The sequence below is a fragment of the Scardinius erythrophthalmus genome (assembly GCF_964197995.2).
Source record: "Scardinius erythrophthalmus genome assembly, chromosome: 17".
NCBI classification, from domain to species: domain Eukaryota; kingdom Metazoa; phylum Chordata; class Actinopteri; order Cypriniformes; family Leuciscidae; genus Scardinius; species Scardinius erythrophthalmus.
This window is the reverse complement of record NC_138237.1, coordinates 17,860,050-17,880,757: the sequence shown is the minus strand read 5'-3', so window position 1 is coordinate 17,880,757 and position 20,708 is coordinate 17,860,050. Positions and strand designations below refer to the sequence as shown.

The following is a 20,708-nucleotide window of genomic DNA, read 5'->3' as shown; positions in this document are numbered from 1 at the left end:
CGCTTCAGAAACTCCCACAGACCATCGTAGTTATAAAGTGCGGAGAAGTTTGAGAAGACAAATCCTGCATGTCCACGGTTTTCTGGAATATGAAGAAAAGAATGACCTACTTGAGACATCTTTTCATTTTGGTCACAATGCGATGCGTCGTTCAGGGTGAAACAGATGCAATACGACCAGGAAAAGGTAAGTGACTCTTTTATTAGTAATATTTTATTAGTAAATGGGCATCACCCTTCGATGCATCATTCTGCCAGCGATGCGACTGTATTGAAAATGCCGTGATTAAGTTATATAATACATACAAGTTCCCTTTTAACGGTCCTTTCGGTGTTTTTAAAGTAATGCAAATTATAGGTCATTCCGTTAAACCGTGACATTGTATCCTACATTAGCATATGTGTAAACAACGAGATTATTATTGACATTTTTTAATGAAACAACAAAAATCCAGTAACCAGTGAAACGTCGTTGTGGTCTCCCCATCCATGTTAGCTAATTATGTATTTATTCTCCCTCACTATAATTGTAGGTTTAATTAAGTGAACATTTAATTTGAGTGAAAAGACTTTCCAGGTTATGATCATAACCCCCCTTAATGTACAATCTGATTAAAATAAAACTGTCCTAATGACATTATCATCCTATCAGGAGATTTTCCATTGTCTCACTTTTTTATCACTAACTAATATTTTAAGGTTTGTTAGCATGGGGGAAATCTTAAATCTAGTTTACTTAGTTTTCTTTACAACAAACAACTGATTTTTATTCTCTTTAATTGTCTTTTTAATAAATATCTATTAGTGTCATGACCTAAAGCTAAAGCTTTACAGGATACATTTCTGGAATTTAAACATTTATAATTGTTGATGTAAATCCCAGCAATCAAATGATCATGTGTTTGTGTTGCATGCAGTGTCAGGTGTGTTTTGCACTTTTAAAGAGAAGTCATACAGGCCAGGTGATAGCTGGCATCCCTATTTGGAGCCCTTTGGATTCATGTTCTGCATGCGCTGTACGTGCACAGAAGTATGTATCCACCTTTCAAGACTAATTTACTGTTTTAAGTTTTAAAATGCCATAGCTTTTTATCTGATCATTCATGAATTACCCATTCATGCTGTAATTGTGTGCATGCACTTGTCATGCACATACTACTGTGTGTGTAATGTGCCAGTGTTTCTGTCTACTCTCATGTGTGTGTATGTATAGTCTGGTCATGTGAAATGCAACAGCATCAAATGCCCTGTTCTGCGGTGTGAAAATCCAGTGACTAACTCACAGCAGTGTTGTCCTCGTTGTGCAGGTATTACAACACTTTTTTTTTAACGTGGGAGTTCAATGAATTTAATTTATATGCATGATTCTGGTACATTTTTATTTGAACCGTCTGACTTATGCATATTATTGTTATTGTCATAATCAGATGAGCACAGAACTCCTGCTGGTCTGCGGGCACCCATTAAAACCTGTAGTTATAATGGAAGCATTTATCAAACAGGGGAAACATTTGCCAACCATGAGCTCTTCCCATCCCGTCAGTCGAACCAGTGTGTCATGTGTACTTGCTCTGTAAGTATATATATTTTTTTGCATTCATTGTTGTTGCATTCACCATAGTACATCTCTCACGAATAACTGACTGGCACCTGCAAACATGGGAATCTAACTTCAAACAGTTTAATAGTTTTTATAGTGTCCTGAAAGATAGTGTGAGAGAGCAGGTAAAAATGCTGTAGCTCAAACAGTAGAGCAAAACGCTCTTTTGGCTAAAATTATCTGCTTTTAAAATGAAATGATAATATAATGCTCAATAAACCATAATGCTTTCACCATTGTCATAACTGCAGATTCATTTCCTAGCTATTCCCCAAAAAACCACATGGTTTCAGTAACAGACACACAGACATTTAAAACAACAACAAAACAATTCAAGTAATAATGTCTTCATTAAGAAAGTTTGGGTTTATGGTTGTAATTTTATGTACAATAAATGAAATCATAATTAATATTCTTTTACATTTTTTATTCTTTTTCATTGAAGAATGGAAATATATTCTGTGCATTGAAAACCTGTCAGCCCATTACATGCTCCTCACCAGTGTCAGTCCCGGATACCTGCTGCTTGGTGTGCAAAGGTAACAATCTATTTGCAATTTCTTTTTTCCAATTTAGAGTATTGTAGCCAATTTCAGTTATATTATAGGCTACTGAAATTGATTTATTTGAGACGAAATTGGATGTTAGAGGCTGTATTCATATTTTAAGCCTCTTATTGTGGTAAAAAATAAATAAATGCCATTGTCTCCTTTGAATAAACAGATAGTGCAATTGATATCAATTCTGCATCGTTTGAGGATGGAGGACAACAATTGAACAGAGGAGTTGTATGTATTTTCTTTTTCAAGAGACTCTTTAAAATGTGTTTTATTATTTCATTCATGCTACTTTTTAATAGGATGATATTTAAATAAGTGCAGTTACAACGTTTGATTTTATATGTCTTGAAACACAAGAGGCATTCTGTGGATCAGTGTGGTGCAGAACATGTCAGGGGTCGCTCAGTCAGGGCCACGCCATCAACACTCCGGGGGTCTCCCAGAGGCCTCAACCTGCAGACACTACACATCAAAGGAGCTGCTGAAACTACTGTTAAAATTCTTCTGCAGCGCAAACATCAGAGAGGTAAACAATATGGCTTTTCACACTTGAACTAGTTAACCCTGGGTCTTTCTACACCCTGTGTATACTGAAGACGGAATATAGTTGTTAACCCTAGGTAAAAAGAATGCTGTAGGCGTGATGTCAAAACTCAGAGGACTAGTTCGCTAGTGGTTCCCTTAAGATTTCCCTATGGGTTTTTACGCTGTAAACCTGAATAAGTTGGCGAAACTCAAAAAATTTGAGGTAATCAGTAAAAAAAAAAGTAAGATAAGAAATTCAACTGGCAGATTTTTGTTTTGTACTCATACATTTTAATTGCTCTTTACTTGAAATATTTTATTAAGCTAAATCATACATTTAGCAAAAAATTATCATGTAATCTCAAATGAAATATTTTTTGTAGTGGAACTTGGCTAGCTTGAACTAGATAATTCAGTAATGCTATCTTGCTAATTAGTAACACAATGCTTTAATAGCATAGCATAGTAATTTCTGTAAACCCGAATAAGTTGGCAATTTATTTTGTACTCATACATTTTACTTGTTCTTAACTACAAATGCTTGAGTACACTATCCATACATTTAACTTAAATTTTTATGTAACCTCATTGAACATTTTTATTAGCATAAACTTAGCAAGCTGGTTCAATAAATGCTAACTTGCTAATTTACTATCATGTTAACAATAGCATAGCACTTGCTTTATGGGTACAACAATATAAAGCTTTTAACATACGTGCTCTCAAACCAAGCCACATGCAACACTTGTCACATGATGGTAACTCTCCTAAAACCAACATTAACAGAAATTCTTCAAAATTAGCATAACAAAACATTTATCACTACTAAATCTCCCACTTAACATTAATCTTGCACAAAAAAAAAAAAAAATTATTATACACTTAATTTGAGCATTTACTCTCCCTTTCGAGTGCTATATGGGCAAAGCATTTTAGTTTGTCTAAATCAAGAGTTCATAAAACTCAAAACAATGAAACGATTCAGATTACTTAAAATGTGTCAGTTTTGTGAACTCGATAGAAAAAGAAAGTTCTAAAGTTAATTTGATTAAACTAATTTGGTTTGAGTAGGGTAAACTTATTTTATTAAAAGAAACAATTAATTAATTTGAGCAATAGTGTTTACTATAATGGTTTTTTTGGATTTATAAGTAAAATAAGGTCTACGGTAAACATAACTTGAATACGTTTTGCTCTCCAACTTAAATTACACACACCCATACCGAAAGCATGGATTTTAAAGCCTGTATGTTAATTTCATAAAAAACGACAGACCTTATTTTACTCATAAATTGAAACACCCCATTATAAAATCCCATAGGAGAATTTTAAGGGAACCACTGGTGAATTAGTCTTCCGGGTTTTGACATCAATGCACTTTATTAACCTGGGTTAACAACTAATCCTGGTTATTTATAAGCTCCTGTTTCGCACTGTACATTCTTAAACCCTAGGTTAACATTCTTATATGCATATTTGCGGTGTCAGTGTCTTTGATTGGACGAGCACATCCTGCGATCTGTTCACATAAAGGCTTTAGCATTGAGCATCCTCATATATTGCCGACTGTACTATCAAGTTTATACTGAATGGACTTTTTGATCTAAAGGTAAGAATAAAATGGCCTCCTCTTCACTCCAATTGTTACGTTTCATGTCACCATTTCCCATTTTCCACCTTAAACGCTGAAACATAGCCTACTGTTTATATAACACGTAGTGTTTCTGTGATGCACAAAGCATGTGAATATGAGGCATGCGATTGGCTGTCTGTTGTTAAGCATCTAGCTGTAACCGCATCACCATTTTACAGGTTTGGCACCGCAATGTGGAGTAAACACCGCAAAAGCGATGCTAACTCTGCATATAACCCCGGGTAAAAAGCAGTGCTAACCCCACTTCTACATTTCAAGTGTGAAACGTTCCTTTACCCAGGGTTAAAAGCGAGGTTTAGAACGACGATAACCCACCCGGGGTTAAGCACAGTATGAAAAGCCCTTTTAATGCACCACTGATTGGAAATGTGAGGAATTGCTTATCAAAATCCAATAAAGTCATATCCTGTCAAAGTAATGTAGGGTTTCTGACTTTGTCTAAGCTTGTGTGTACAGTGGCAAGACCTATTCTCATGGTGACGTGTGGCACCCGGCGCTAGGGAAGGTCTTGGAGTGCATTCTGTGCACCTGCAGGGACGGCTTTCAAGAATGCAGGCGCATCACGTGTCCCAACCAGTATCCATGCCAACATCCCATAAAGATAGAGGGGAAATGCTGTAAGATTTGTCCAGGTAGGCATATCAGTGTTATCATATTTGCAGTGATTTAACTTTAATGTTTTATCAGTGTGTGTTGTTTTTTTAACTTGCATTTCCAGAGCTCAAAGCAGAGAGCAACAGGACTGAGTGCTTTCTTGCTCAGGACAATAACAGTCTCCTGGTTTATAAAGTTGAACCCTCATCAGCGGCTCAGTCGGAAGATAAAGTACGGATGATTGCCATCGAGAGACAAGGAGCCACTGAAGTTGAGGTGCAAGTCTGGAAAACTGTCGAAGGTGATGTTGGTGATTTAAACAAGTTATAATATAGCTAATCATGAGGTTGTTACATTTGTTTGGTAATTCAAGACTATTATAGTGTTAAGCACATCATTTCTATCAGCCCTGGAACAAACTATTGTTGGAGAGCAAAAATAGAGATTCTTTCACTTTTCTAGATTTCATCCAAATTCTTAGTCACTGACCTAGATGTGCAATTTTATAAATCTTTGCCAGCTCTCAGCTGCAAGATAAGGTTGCTTATTTTAACTCTATGGCACTAGAATTAGGGCCCGAGGAGCCTATTGGAATCGCTCCGAAATATGATGTTTATTATTGTAGTGTTATTCCTTTAAAACTGTCTTCCAATCTTTGCAGGTGTTTTGCATCTGATGGAGACAGGTGATGTTCAGAAGAAAGACCTCATAGAGCATCCAGAAAATTACATCTTGCTGACCACATTAGATGAGGGTTTGTTTAATTTTGTGCATTTCACCAAATTAGTTCCGCATTAGTTTGCAAAATGTGACATTTAAACATTCAACTGTGTATTTTGATAGTTAAAATTGAGTTTGAATTGACCACACTGAACATTTTAGGTGAATAAAAGGTAAACTTTTTCCTCTCCTAATACGTGTTTTAAACAGCCATGAAAAGAGACTAGGGACAACATTAAATATTTGAGCTAGGAGTATTTTCAGCTGGCAGGAAATATAATAAGGTAGAGGAGACCAGAGGAAATTGAACGTCTAACATGTAGATTTTTGGTTTCCTTTTTATAAATTTTCCATCTAACTATTTCAGTGAGTCACTCTTGATACATTTTCTGTGCATTGGCTGTTTCAGCTTAAATTCTGTGCCAGACAGACAGAGAGACAGGCCTGATTCACACTGTACGCTAAAGCAATCTGTATTAAACTGTCCTTCTTCTGCTTGCACAGACACTTGGAGAAAGTTCAAAGAAGAAGAGGACAAGCAGAAGGACTTCAGTAAGATTAGGAGCTGTGAAGACGGGATCAAGGAAGTGGTGAAGTACTTAAACCCTGAACAGCTGGACAGTCTTTGCACTTCTTAGTCTCCTCCCCGCTCTAACACTGTGCCATCCCAGTCTGACACTCATTTTATTACAAGAAGAACACACACACCCACACTCACACAATGTGCATGTAGTACAAAACCAGATGCTGGCAGCAGGTAGTCTAAAGATCTTGTTTATTACCATGAGTCGGTATATCGCAAGTCTTTATGAGTTTGACATCCCAGAATTCTTTCTTTTTTTCGGAAGCCTTGAGGTCAGGTTGCTTTGATAAATGCACGTTTGGTAAGAAAAAAGTGGGTGAATATATGCTGTTTGGGCTGGAATTATGAGGAAGAAAAGGTTTAAAGCAATCCTCATCATTAATAAAGGAAATGATGTATGTAATTTTAGCAGGCATCCACTGTATGTACATAAGAGGAAAAACAAAGGATGATATAGACAGCTTATTGGCCGGAATGCTTTTATAAAGTTGACGTAGGCCACATTCCCCTCCCCCACTGTACTTAGTTATTCACTACTCATTTATGTAACATGGGTAAACTAAAAATACACTATTTATTGTAAAGTCAAAGCAGCCAACATCGTCATTATTTCAATAGATCTTTTTTTCTGTCTATCTTCTATGCAGAAAATGTTTTGCATTGTAATGTATGTAGCGTGTATATTGATCTGGTTATGTATAACTCATATGCACTTAAAATGATGACAAATATATTGGGCTGATGACCCTGACTAAACAATATAAAATCGTATTTAGGAGCTGAAAGATTTCTTTTTCTATTAGTTTATAGACTCCTGTTTTAATTATGGCCTAATGCAATATCTATAAAAGGGGATCATAGGGTTTTTTACATGTAGTTTTTACAGGCTTTTAGGTGTCAAAACAACCATGTACTAAAGCAGGTCATTAGTTCACATGATCACTGATACTGATGAGACTCTTTTCATAATGTTGTAAATCTTTACTTTGAGCTGAAACCAACAATCCGTTCCGGCATAAATGAGTAGAAACCTGTTGCGGCCAGTCAACATGACAAGCTCCTGACATCGTTTGTTCTTCGGTCGTGCTAATCACAATGAACCGAGACGGGCCGCCGAACCCAGATTGGGGCAGTTCAGGGAGTTGTGACTAATATCCCTTCTCTCCAGATCCCAAAAGCCCACTTTCCTCTTCTGTCACAATGAGTCATTGTGCTGGCCGCACACAAAGTGCCAGACGGTGCTGCTCATCTCTCACTGAAGGCCTGACAAAATATTTTGAAACAGAAGCCCCTCAGTTGCAGACCTTAATAGTCACACAATGAAGCTGTGAATTATTTCCGCTGGCTGTTGGATCTAACAGTTTCTGGCAATTTGTTCTCTTTGAACGGCTTTGGAGGGAGGACAAAGGGGATTTTACTGTGCGCTCCTATTTAATTTTCTCTCTTTGTGTATGTTAGTTTAAGGAGATGGTCGGACATCCCGTTTGATCAATACGCTGGCCGTCGTTTCACGAAAAGAGCCTATTGTTACGTCGAGAACCTTTCAATTCGTTATGTCCGTGTTGATTTGATGGAGTCTGAAATGGCTTCAGCTCCCCGGGGTTCAACACTTGCGAATTTGATTTTAAACATAGCTCTATTGGCACCTTCGCTTTCGGCTAATGGTTGTGAATTCCCAATAAATAACATTCATCTATGCATGCTTAGTCTTGGCTCTGGCAATCTGAACAGCTGGGGGCAGTCACTGGGTATAAATCAGGTGAATGGGTCAGTTCTCTGTGTGAGTTTTCCTGCTCAGCTTTGCTTCCCATTGTTGCACATAAAAGTGTAAATGGGAGTTGCATTTTATATCGCTGTGATGTTCTGCAGCTATTTGAAAGGCATCTAGTGCTATTTGCTGTATTACTCTTGAATTTTTACTCTTGTCTGAGTAAGCCATGTTGTAGCACATCCTGAGTGAAGGCAGGTGAGAAAACGACAATGTACACTTGAGTAAAAGTACAGATACCCTAATAAAATATTACTCCAGTAAAAATACAAGTACTCCTATTGTATTACACGTAGAAAGTACTAATAGATGTTTATATATTTTGCCCATTTATATATTCCATCTTACAAAAAGGAAAATTAGTGGATGAAGAAATTGATTCATGTATTGGATGTGGTAATGACTCATTTGTATCGATCTGCAAATAACATTTTATTTTATTACCAAAACATACACTTATCAAAACATTAAACTTCAATATACTAAAATATTCAGAAAATGTAAGTATGACAACAAGTGAAAATAACAAAATATGAAAATATATAGTATTTAAAAAAGTTGAAAAACAAAATGCATGTAAATGTGTTGTAAGAAATAGTATAAACATCCAAAATTAAACCAGATCAGTCACGGCATGGAACATAAATAGCTTGATTTTGGCGGACGAGATCTGCTACGCTGCTGCTGCTGCAGAGCAAGTACAATCATTTGTTCAGCTCAGTCAAAATAACAAACAAAAGGAAAGGCTGCTGCAAGAAAATGGTAGAAGCCCCATAGCAGATCTCTACAGGTGGTGCTGGGGAGGAGGAAGGATAACAGAAGCTTTTATAATCGCGCAACGTGCCAATCTCAGGCTAGTGTATAGTATATGGTTACGTGGATTTGGAAGTACTTCTGATTGGCTGGTGCCACGGCGTTAGAAGAACCAATCAGCGTTCGGTTAGAGTTTCATGCCTGAACTATGTATATGTCACGCAGTACAAAATATGGTTGCATGGTATGGTTAAAATATGGTTTAAGAACGGTATGCAAACATACCAATTTTATAGATGCATTAATTAATGTTATTTTTTGTTTTTACATGTTCTTACACATTTTGAGTCAGAAATGAACAATTAAGTGAATTATGTAGAATTGCTCTGACCAGATCATGGAATGTTTAAGAACAGCTGCAATCATTTCGCAATTGTTCGGTGTGATTTGCGAAAATGATTCAACAGGTATTAAAAGAATCAGCTTGTTTGCAAACCAGACATCGCTATTTCGTCTCAGAGTAGGTGACGATTTCCTCAGATCGAACTAAATGTTTTTTTTTTATCAAATATAGTGGAGTAAAGTTTTCTAAATCAAGTAAATAAAGTAGAGATACTTTTAAAAATGTACTTGAGTTCAGTAATGAAGTAAAAATGCTTAGTTAATGTCCACCACTGCGAATACGTAATGTTTCTGCCTCTGAACTGCTGCTCTGCACGGCGCCTGCAGATTCACAGTCTCTAAGCAACTGAAACAAGATTCAAAGGGAGCTAAACTGGGTTAAGGTAATTAACTCTGATGGATTGGTTAGCTTTCGCAGCTGATTAAGGTGTTCATGTAAACTGTGAATTAGTGCGCCATCCAAATACTTCAGAAATATGCACTTTTTTGTTTTGTACACCCTCCTCCCTCTCTGCTTTCTTGAGTTGGCCTTGATCATTTCAGCCAATGATCTGAATCATGTTAAGCAAGCACTGAGCGGCCTGCCATGAACAATCCATGGATCTGCTTTTCCTGATGCCTACTGCTTAAAGTGCAAGGAAACATACGATATTAAAAGCACAGTGTTGTTCCAAACCCGCATGATTTCTTTCTTCCGCAGATCAAGAAAGGAAATATTTTGAAGAATTTCCATGCTGTGCTTTTCCATACAATAAAAGTGAATGGGGAACCATGGGCTCTCGAGCTCCAAAAAGTCACACCATGATAAATGTGCACTAAAATCCAAAATCTCTGATATTTTTGTGAGAGGAACATACTGAAATTTACTAAAAGATTGTTATGCCTTATGACTGCCGTGGTCATCATTTACTTTCATTTTATGGAAAAGAGCTGCTTGGATTCTCAATAAATAATTCCTTTTCATGTTTCACGGAAGAAAGGAAGTCATATGCGTTTGACAGAATTTTCATTTTTGGGTGAACTATCCCTTTACGATTAATGCTTTAGCCTACTGAAACTTTAAGGGTATTAGATGCTTAAAGTTCTGCCAAAATGAAAGTATTTTGAATATTACTTAAATGTATACTTCTAAAAGGCACTAAATTGAGTGAGAACAGACTGCATAGCCTTTGCCACGGAAAACAGTAATTAAGCCACATCAACCAATGATGGATGGGTGTCATATGGCCACTTAACTAATGTGACACAATGATGAATGATGAGGTGAAGTGTTTTAGAGATAATCAGGGCTTGGATTCATGCCAACTGTAGCACATGGGAATTGTTTCGATGCATTTAATGACATTTGCAAAAAGATCACAGGTTCCATTTGGTAATCAGCAAAATACAATTTTTTAGCTTGATTTCAACAAGACAAATCCAGATGTGAGGCACCTCACACCCTAAAAATAACCCAAAGACATCATGTCCCAAAAAAGGTGATGCATGCTCTGCCTTTTCCAATCATGTTCTGCATATTTTCCTGTTTTGACAAAGAACAGTGATCCTTCAGCCAAATGCACTTATATCATCCAGTCAGGCGAGCGTGTGTAAAAATCTGCTTTCAATTAATGCACAATGATTTATTCTTTAAGAACTCTGCATGAGAACAGTGAGGGGGATTTGATAAATAAATCACTGCTGAATGTTTGAGTTATTGCTGTTTGATGTGTTTTGTTGGCGTTGATCTACAAAGCAAGACTCTCTCGTGCCCGCGAGGTCTGCCCGCACTTAAAAGGCATCTTCAGAGATGCAGATTCTCTGTATTAATTGTTTTACACATAATAAACTTTTATGAGGGTCTGTAAAAAACTCAAAAGAATCTTAAAAAATGACAAAACATCTTGAGTGTATGTTATTCAGAGGAATATGCTTAGTGGATTATTGCAACCACAGCCAGGGTCAGTGTGCAAAAGGAAAGAGGGAGGGGTCACATGGGTAAATATGTAACTAATTAAGATTTAAATATTCGGTATTGAGCGGATAGTGTTCGTCAAATACCTGAGTTAGGATAGAAAAACAGTAAACCTCCAAAAGCACTGTAGAAAGCACAGATTTTGTCAGATGTTCATTTTTATATGAGCAGAAAAGACAGCGGAGCAAAAAATGAAGCACCCCAACACAATATTTAATGGCTTTGCAGAGTGCCCAAGGCCATTTTAAATTTAATAATGTGGGTTCACTTGATATATTTTGAAAATGTCTATTGATTTATTCCACCTGGGCTGAAAAATGCATTCTTCTGAGCAGCTATGCAAGAGGAATCTAATTGAAATCGTACGGTGGCCAGGACCGTTAAATCTCATGGATGGACAGAACAAGATAGGGAGATGTGAGAAACTGAAGTGTTACACAAATGGATGTGGTAAATAATGATATATGGAATAACGACTTATTTTATGGAAAATAAACAGTTCTTATATTTTATAAAAGCATCTCACCAGATGACGGAGCCTTAAACTCGCCCTTAAAGGGATATTTCACCCAAAAATTTTTTTTTTATTTTTGAGTTCTGTCATGATTTACTCACCCTTATGTTGGTCCAAACCTGTATGACTTCTGTTGAACATATAAGATATTATGCAAGATGTCTGTTTTTTCATAATTGAAAAAATAAAAATAAAAAATAGAATGGTTGTTATGGACCCCGTTGATGTACATTGTACAGACAAAAACTCCTTTAAAAATATTGTCTATTTTCAGAAAAAATAAAGTCATTAAAATGACATGAGGGTGAGTAAATCATGATATAATTATCTAACAATGCAGCCTGTATTCTCACTGGCAATCAGGCTGGAAATTGGTGTATATTAGTGATTTACATGGAAACCAAAAGGATCCAAACAGGTAGCTGAACAAGTGTACCTTTGAAGACTGAAGGTGAACCTGGAAACAGTTACCCGCACTCTCCTGAAGCATCGACGAGCCAAAAGCATTGGTGCATTTTTCCAACACCAGCTATGCAATCGAGCAAAGGATTTTCTCAGACAACGAGGCACCCAACATTTTAAACGGCTGTTTGATAAGGTATCCAGAATGGGCACCTTACCCCACTCTACATAAATAAGAGGCCTAAACGGGGTGAGCTAAGGGAATGTGCAAACACCTAACTGCACAAAACAAACACAACCAAATTGTTTTCCTTCACAGAATGCAGCTGGATAAGGTAATTAGTGTAAAAACACTTTTTTTTTTTCATATCAAATGATCACAAAGTGACAAAATCTGAATTTTAATACATAAAACAGCCAGAAATTCTCACTTTGCTGGTTTTCATGATTGAAAGCACAATTACAAATGTTTTACAACAATATAAAGAACACTGTTCTTGTGTTCGGTTGCACATACCCGTTCAGGTCTAAGTTTAGGAGCCTTTCCTCAGGGGAAAAAAAAGTGAGTTTATGGGGAATGATGTCTTGGCACAAAACGCTCAATTTCATGTCTGTGGCATTGGATCAGAAGAGCTTGGACTGATTTTGATGTGCATTTCCAGAGGCATGCCATTCCACACAGTAAGTTTAGTTTTGATAAATGGAAATGTCCAAGATCAACACAACTACGGTGCCAGAAACTGATGTCATTTAGTAACATGAAGCTTGGAGGAGAAAACAACTCGACTCACAGGAACCAAACAAGACAGCAAGTGAAAAACATGTTCTTGACCATTGAGCAGCTTTTTAATGGACTTAATAACTCCTTAATGTCAGAGTAATTTCTGGCTAAAGCACTAATATTTCTTTTACAAGAATATTAATACAAACAAAAATAAAAATGATTTCAAACTTTTATTTATTATCCAGCAACATTCTAAAAAATGTCCAGACAATGACAAAATAAACTTTTGTAACATGAATTTGCAAAGAAATAGTCAAGTAATGGAGGTTGGCCATATGCTTTCGGGAAGGACATCCAGCATGTAAAGTTAAGTGATAGTCAGTACATAAATGTTGTTCTTGTAGAAGAAGAAATCTACTCCGTGTCAATGTCTATGGGGAGCCTTTCATTGACACACAAGATATACTTCCTCCTTATAGCATCATATGTGGTTCATAGGAAAGCCACTGCTGAAAACTAAGTGCTTAAAAGGAATATAGTTCACCCAAAAATGAAAATAGTCATTATTTCTTCACCCTTGTTATTTTTGTCCCTTGTTTAGAGAGAAATATTATATTTATGTGTGTGTGTGTGTTTAGGGACAACATGAAGGTGAGTAGTTCACAACGATTTTCATTTACAGGTGAACTATTCCTTTAAAGGTCCATGAAAGAATAAGAAGAATAAATCATTTCTTCTGGAAAAATCCCATAATGGATGGCTGTTTTGTAGATTTGTTAGAGGCAGAGGTCTTCTTCTGACTCTTTTCTTTTTTCTCTTCCTCCCTTTTTCCAAATGACTGCTTGAGTGAGCTTGAGTCCTTGGCTTGACTTTTGGGTTCAGGCTCCTCTTCACTCTCAGAGTAAGACTCGCTCACATAACCCTTCTCGGTCACTAGGACAACAGATACATTTGATATTTATTGTCAGAGAGACACTGTCAAGAAGCATGTGGTGAACTATATCTTGAATTTATTTTTTCACAAGAGATGTTGCCATACATTTTAGCCTAAAGAAAGTTCCTTAGGTGGCATAATTAATATCATTGTTACTGTGCTTATGTATTTAAATACTGCATCTGTAGACAGCACCATACCATTTAGAACCATACACATTTCTAACTGGAAACTCTAAACCTTCATCTGGTCAACCAAGTATGCACCAGCAAATAAATAATAAAACAAACAAACATATGCAATGAGTTTTTACCACCATACAATAAAAAAAGAGTTATACACTTCAAAGAGTTATTGTGCTGAACCGAAAACTGGCATTAAGGAATGTGTAATATTAGACACTGTGCTAAGTACAAAAATAATACCAGAGCCTCGAAGTTCTAGGAATCAAACACAAACATTTATGCTTTTGGTCTTCAAATACAAAGATTTCCTTCGCATGAACAAAGACAAAAATAATCTGGAATAAATAGTTTCAGCACAAACAGTTTGTCAGCACTCTGTATTTCTTTCATATAACTTATGATTTACTCAATGATTCAAGAGTTTCTGTCAGGACTCAGGACGCATAAAATGTGCTTGTAAAAGGAGAGGGTTTAGTACATTCACGGCTATTTAAAGGGATCTTCCTGGTTAAATAGGAAAAAAAGGGTAAGCATAATGCCAAATTACACAGTTTATGCCTTAAATGGGCGTAAATAGATGCCTGCACACTGGTGCATTTACAAATAATTGTTTTACATTTGTTTTGTTCAAACATTGGCGTTTCTTTTGCTATAGATATTTATTTTAAATTTCAGAATATAAAGCAATTTTATTTGTTATTCATTTGTTTGTTTGTTTTTGTATAAAAAAAAGCAAAAAAAAAAAAAGATAAGAATACCGTTAAAGTATCGGATTGATAAGCAGTATCGTAGGAGTAGTAATACCATTAAAACCTTAATCCCTACTCTACAGATGATGATGATGTCTTACTCTTATCTGTATGACCATAAATTATGGATTATTTTAAGTTGTTTCCGCTGTTATAAGGGAAAAATTCAAATGATCACACAGACGCGCCTCACACACAATGCATCAGTTCTCAGTTCTAGCATTGCTAACTTGACATCACAGCCCGTTCGTTATCAAAATAAAATACAATTATACTTTTTTTTTTTTTAACCATGCAGCAAACGTTTTAAAACATCTTGTAAAATTACCTTAAGCATGACTTAAATTACTTTTTCAACCGATTAACTTATTAATCTGTCAATATTCTTACTGTTGTTTAACAGTTACCCAATTAATTATGAGTATCCTCACTTTAAATCCTTGATGTCCATGTCCAGCACAAACTTCCCACTTTACTGAGTGCACTGTTGGCTAGTGTTTACTTCCTTCATTAATGCTTCATTAACTATTTTGTTATTTGTGAAAAATACTATAACAGGATTACAGAATCAGAATCATCATATATATCATATATAGGCATCTGCCATCAAAAAAATCCATACAGGTCAATCACTAATCAAATGTCAACTGGAATTATACTTACCAAAGGAACCGTCTTCATCAACAAATGTGTGAGCCTTCAAAACACGCCTCCTTTTCCTCCTCTTCACCTCTGAGCTCTCCTAAACATAATTAAATGACAGTTATTGCTTTGTGTAAAATACAAGTGAGATGTTTGTGTTGTAAATTAATGTGACCTGTATTTCAATACAGGTTAGTCACAAGGAAATAGCACACTTTTAACAATTTTATTATTTTTTTCTTGCAAAAAAATACATTTTATTCAATGGCTAACTTTGAATGACCATCAATGAGTTTGGTTATCTATCAGAAGGAGCTTAATAGCCATGCTAACCAAGCAAACCTAGGTCAACAAATACCGAAATAAAATAAATAAAAGTGTTGGTAATGCTTACTTGGTGTGAAACAGACTCTCTCTTCACTTGTTTTTTGGGGCTGGGAGTCTGTCTGGTTGGCACAGGTGGAGAATCTGGCACAACTGGAAGAGGAAAAGATGAAAAGACAGATCACATACATACATCAGATAAATATACAGACAGAGGAAAAGAGAGAATGAGAGAAGAAACACAATGAATGTAATCAATTAGCTTTTGTTTGTCAGAGAACAATTTTGATATTTTATTCAGCAGTCTGCCCAGAGGGAGAACCTATTTCTTTGTTTTTCTTCATTTTGGGTCACAGAACGCCTCATCTGGATTGATTCAAATCCACAAAGCATGACGTGAGCCTGTTTTTTTTTTCTTCTTCTTGTTTTCCCCCTATCTCTTTCGTACCTTCATCATCACTGCTGTCTGGCTGGGGCTTCTTTATACGCCGTCTCTTCTTCTGCTGGTTATCCATTTTCTCATCATCACTGTCCACAACCTCAGGACGCTTTGATTTACTTCAAGAAAACAAACATATTTTAGTTCACATTTTTGAGGACAAATATAACACATGCCATAAAATCCACTCTTTAAGGAAATTGATTAAACCTTTAAATGTAGCATTATTTGCAAAATAATGGCTGTGTTTACACTGTATATTTATTTTGTATATAGCCTACTACACACACACACACAATTTATACACACATACAGCTCTGGAAAAAATTGAGACCACTGTAAAATTAGCAGTTTCTTTGGATTTACTATTTATATGTATGCGTTTGAGTAAAATTTTAATTTTATTTTATTCTATAAGCTACTGACAAACAGAAAAAAACATTGTCATTTAGAGCATTTATTTGCAGAAAATGACAACTGGTCAAAAAAAAAAAAAAAGATGCCATGTTTTCAGACCTTGAAGAATATTGCAAAACAACACAATACTGATGATGCTTTAACTTCAGAAGTGTTAAGAAATCAATATTTGGTGGAATAACCCTGATTTCCAATCACAGCTTTCATGTGTCTTGGCATGCTCTCTATCAGTCGGTCACATTGCTTTTGGGTGACTTTATGCCACTCCTGGTGCAAACATTTAAGCAGCTTGGTTTTGTTTGACAACTTGTGACCTTCCATCTTCATCTTGATCACATTCCAGAGGTTTTCAATGGGGTTCAGGTCTGGAGATTGGTTCTTGATCTGGTGGTCCTCTATCCACATCTTGATTGGCCTGGCTGTGTGGATTTCAGAGAATATAAGCAAACTGGTGTGACACTCCACTCAATATTCGGCTCTATGCAAGAGCTCACGGCCCGAGCGAACGCTCCACTCATCCACCTGCTCACGCTCAGCGGTAAAACGACATTCGTTCAAATCTTCACTCATTAAATTTCTCTGTACTATGTACTATTTGTAACACTTGAATAAATGTCTCTCAATTACAGTAGGCCAATACAAAGCAGTTTTGTGGCTTTAAAGCAATAATGTAGTAGGTTATAAACAAACACGACAATGACATATCCGACATATCCACATCACTAAGATCAGATGATTTTTTAACTGCTGTTTTCTCACCGCTGTTATTTTTGTTGTATGTTTATTTTGCTATTGAGAGGAAAGCGTGTCACAAAGAGCATTCTGGGTTGAGTGTGCGGACTTAGCGAGTGGAGCAGAATCTTCAGAAAGCCGTGCTCTGCTCTGGAGGAAATTTGACCACTTCGCACACATGACCTGTTGGCAAGGAACAATGTCTTGCGCGGTAAAACATTGTCAAAGCAGAAGGAAGCACGTTTTTTTCCAGGAATATAGAAACAAAAATGTTAACTTTACTCAAACCCATACATATACAGTAAATAGTAAATCCAGAGACATTGCTAATTTTGCAGTGGTCTCTTAAGTGTCACCGTCCCACAGGTGGGACGTTTGCCCATATATATTTAGAACAACAATATCTTAGTAAAAACCTAAAGTAATATTGACAAACTATATATATCATTTGAAAGCTTATAATCTCTAGTTTTCATATTTGGTGGCTGTTTTTTAAAATAAATTACAGAGGAGCAGTAATTTATCAATTTGCAACAAGAATATTTCATATTCAATAGGTGTGTTTAGGCCTTTTTTTAAAAAATGGAAATAAACATGAAAAATCATGAAAGATTGGTAGAAACCTCAGTTTGATTTCATGCCAGGAGTTCAAAAGATAACACCAATTAAATTTTATGAGAAAAAAAAGGTCTGAAAATGTTTTAAATATAAAGATAAATATGAATTCTCGATTTGTGATGCGGCACGCAGCGGCAGCAAGCTATAACACACATATGTGCTCTTTTTATGTTTATTAGAGGTTGAAATCAAATCAAATACTGCCAAAACACCCATACTATTTCTGAATAGGATGTATACTTCATAAATTGTATGAAATTATGGAAATACAGATCACTCAAAACATATATGAAAATGGAGACGCCCTTATATGGTCAGTAAGGAAGCTGGCTGTCCATCTAGTGAAAAAGTTTGGTACTGTGCCCAAATAAAATCTTATTGAAAGCTCATTTTTTTGATTTACAACCATTTAAGTTTGTATAGTGATTTTTTTGTCTAGGCGAGACATTTAAAGGGTTAATTTTTTTCCAGCGCTGTGTGTGTCTGTATGTATGTACATTTTAGGGGAAAAAAAACTTGTAAAGCTTACTTCCGAGTGTCTTTTGATTCAACTTTCAAAGCACTGGACACCTTAGATTGTTCCTCTTTCATGGCAAACTGAGATTTGGGAGACGGCTGTGACAGTTTCACACTTGCAGTAGTCGATGCTGCAGAGTCACCGTTGGTCTCCTCTTTGATGCATTTGTTGGGTTTTTCATCTACCTTTTCTAAATTTTAAAGGAAAACGTTTTGTTTATTGCTGTACGTTATGGTTTTTTTAGTTTTTTTGATAGTTGAAGACAAAAAAAAACACACACAAAAAAAAAAACACTCACTTTGGGCAGGCTTCCCAAAGAAGTTACTCATAGGGTTCGCTTTGGAGGCCGGTTTGGTTTTTGAGGTTTCAACCTACGACATATGAAACCATTATACATTTTTACACACAATCTTGTGTATTCAACCTTAAACTACAGAGTTACACACTTACCAGGGAAGAATCATCTTTCTGCTCTGTTTTCACCTCCTTGCTGGATTCTTGACTCTTAGAAGCATTTTTGCTTGCAAACATTCCCATGATGCCTGCTGGCTGCTTAGCACTAGGTTTTGAGGTAGCAGAAGTGTTTTCATTCGAGCGAGGTTTATTGATTTCCTTCTCCACTGGAGGGACCAAAGCCACCTCCTGAGCTCTCTGCAGCTCTACAGATGCCATGGGGACCGCCGCAGCACAACGTATGGCGCTGTACCTGACAAAAGAGGAGAAATATCGGACGTGTCAGTACTTTAGTGGAGGGATCGCTCATATGATGCATGCATACAGGTTATATGAGGATCACTTACTTGTTGCTGTTCTTTAGGTTCTCCTTAACAGCATCGTAATCTGTACTATAAAGTGGAGAACTATCCTTCAGCTCCGCTCTCTGCACACTGTAGACATGCACACTGATTGTCACATCCATCTTTGCTTTAACAGCTGTGAAAAAACAAACCAAAAAAAAAAAAATTCTCTTCAACTGAAAAATTTTAATAGAAAATTACATGAAAGCACTTATGGCCTGAAATTTCACTTGGGTTACCGCTAACACAGATTTACATAAGATTTCTTTTTATTTTGCTCCTGATAATTTTTATATAAACAATAGAAATAAAAATTTAAATAATATAAATATAAATCACCCCAAAATCATTTTTATTAACATTTTAATATGTTTTTTTTATATAAAATCACCCCCTCAAACAATTAAAATATATGTAAGCTACCACAAAACATAATTTTTAAAAACCCAGATGAGATGAGATGTGGGAGATTGCGACATTTCTGAGCTAAGAATTATTGAATTTATAAAATGATATTTGTTGTAATTTACAGATACAAATATGATAATCTTACCGTCAAGCTTGTCCTCACGTACTACTGACACTTTATGGCACTAAAAGGAAAGGGAAATATTCATGGCAGATCTTAAAATAATGTTAGGCTAATTCATTTGAAGCAATGATCATATCTCAGTCCTTACCGTACTGCCATTCTCAACAAACTTGCCAGATACAAGGTAGGTGGCATGAAGGGGAGTCCCTGAACTCTCCCTGCGTTTGTGCTCCAAGTAATGATACAACATTCTGCAACAAAGTGATATGAACACTAGTGACTCCAACATTTTATTAAGAAGCAAATTTATGCTTAAATACATTGAAAGTGGCATGAATGGAAAGGACAGGACTTACTGTTTTGCTGTGTTCACGTGGACTCCAAGAGTTAAACTGAGCCATTTGTAGGTGACCTGCAAAAAAAACAAAATATAAATGCTGACTTGTAGTCGTATGCTTCTCATGCTACCTAAATGCAACATAACATAGCAACGTTATGAGTTCTTGGTTCGATAAAAGAACCGAATCATAACTACAATTCTGTCTGAAATCAGACTGCACTGAAGACAACCCGTTAACGGAACCGAAGGTCATAAAATCAGTCGATCATTTGTATTGGTTCCTAACTCTGGCCAGTCAAGTAAACAAGCACTCAACCACAGCATCCACATGTAGGTTATGTGTATTGGTATCTCAACTGAAAATTCACATTTACAAATGACAATAGCGATCTCGTTGTGAAGAATGACTTACGATCTTATTTTGATCATTCACAAATTCATCAATATTGTCTAAATACAGGTCATCCATATCCATATCCATATCCGGAATGACTGGCTGCTGCTAGTACAAGTTGTGAACGTGATTGAAAGAGCTGCCAAAAGCGGGAACTGCTGCTGCTATTTACTTCCGGTCATGTGGGCCAGAGCGTCCAATAGCAGCCAGAGGTACTGTAGTCCACTACACACTTTACAACAAAACATGTGCATTAGCTTTTTATCATGCTTACGCGACATATTTAATCATAGGGTGTTAGTACGAGTACGTTTGCACTGATTTAATTTGCTTGCA

At 36.3% G+C, this 20,708-nt stretch overlaps 2 protein-coding genes across 2 annotated transcripts; one reads left to right on the top strand and one right to left on the bottom strand.

Annotated features, from left to right (window-relative positions):
• The first annotated feature begins 16 nt into the window (after positions 1-16).
• chrdl2 (chordin-like 2) lies at positions 17-8,265 on the top strand. Its single transcript, XM_081390452.1, has 11 exons — positions 17-186; positions 917-1,029; positions 1,213-1,306; positions 1,427-1,572; positions 2,045-2,138; positions 2,323-2,387; positions 2,517-2,685; positions 4,782-4,970; positions 5,057-5,233; positions 5,594-5,686; positions 6,157-8,265. Exons 1-11 carry the CDS (start codon positions 69-71, stop codon positions 6,288-6,290), a joined length of 1,392 nt encoding a protein of 463 aa, XP_081246578.1. The 5' UTR covers positions 17-68; the 3' UTR covers positions 6,291-8,265.
• Positions 8,266-12,414: 4,149 nt separating this feature from the next.
• On the bottom strand, positions 12,415-20,558 carry pold3 (polymerase (DNA-directed), delta 3, accessory subunit). Its single transcript, XM_081390091.1, has 12 exons — positions 20,391-20,558; positions 19,995-20,050; positions 19,787-19,889; positions 19,660-19,699; positions 19,110-19,242; positions 18,760-19,015; positions 18,608-18,680; positions 18,322-18,499; positions 16,035-16,144; positions 15,657-15,739; positions 15,284-15,362; positions 12,415-13,685 (listed from the first exon to the last, which is right to left on the bottom strand). The coding sequence occupies exons 1-12, from the start codon at positions 20,457-20,459 to the stop codon at positions 13,480-13,482; spliced, it is 1,386 nt and encodes a 461-aa protein (XP_081246217.1). The 5' UTR covers positions 20,460-20,558; the 3' UTR covers positions 12,415-13,479.
• Positions 20,559-20,708: the final 150 nt, after the last annotated feature.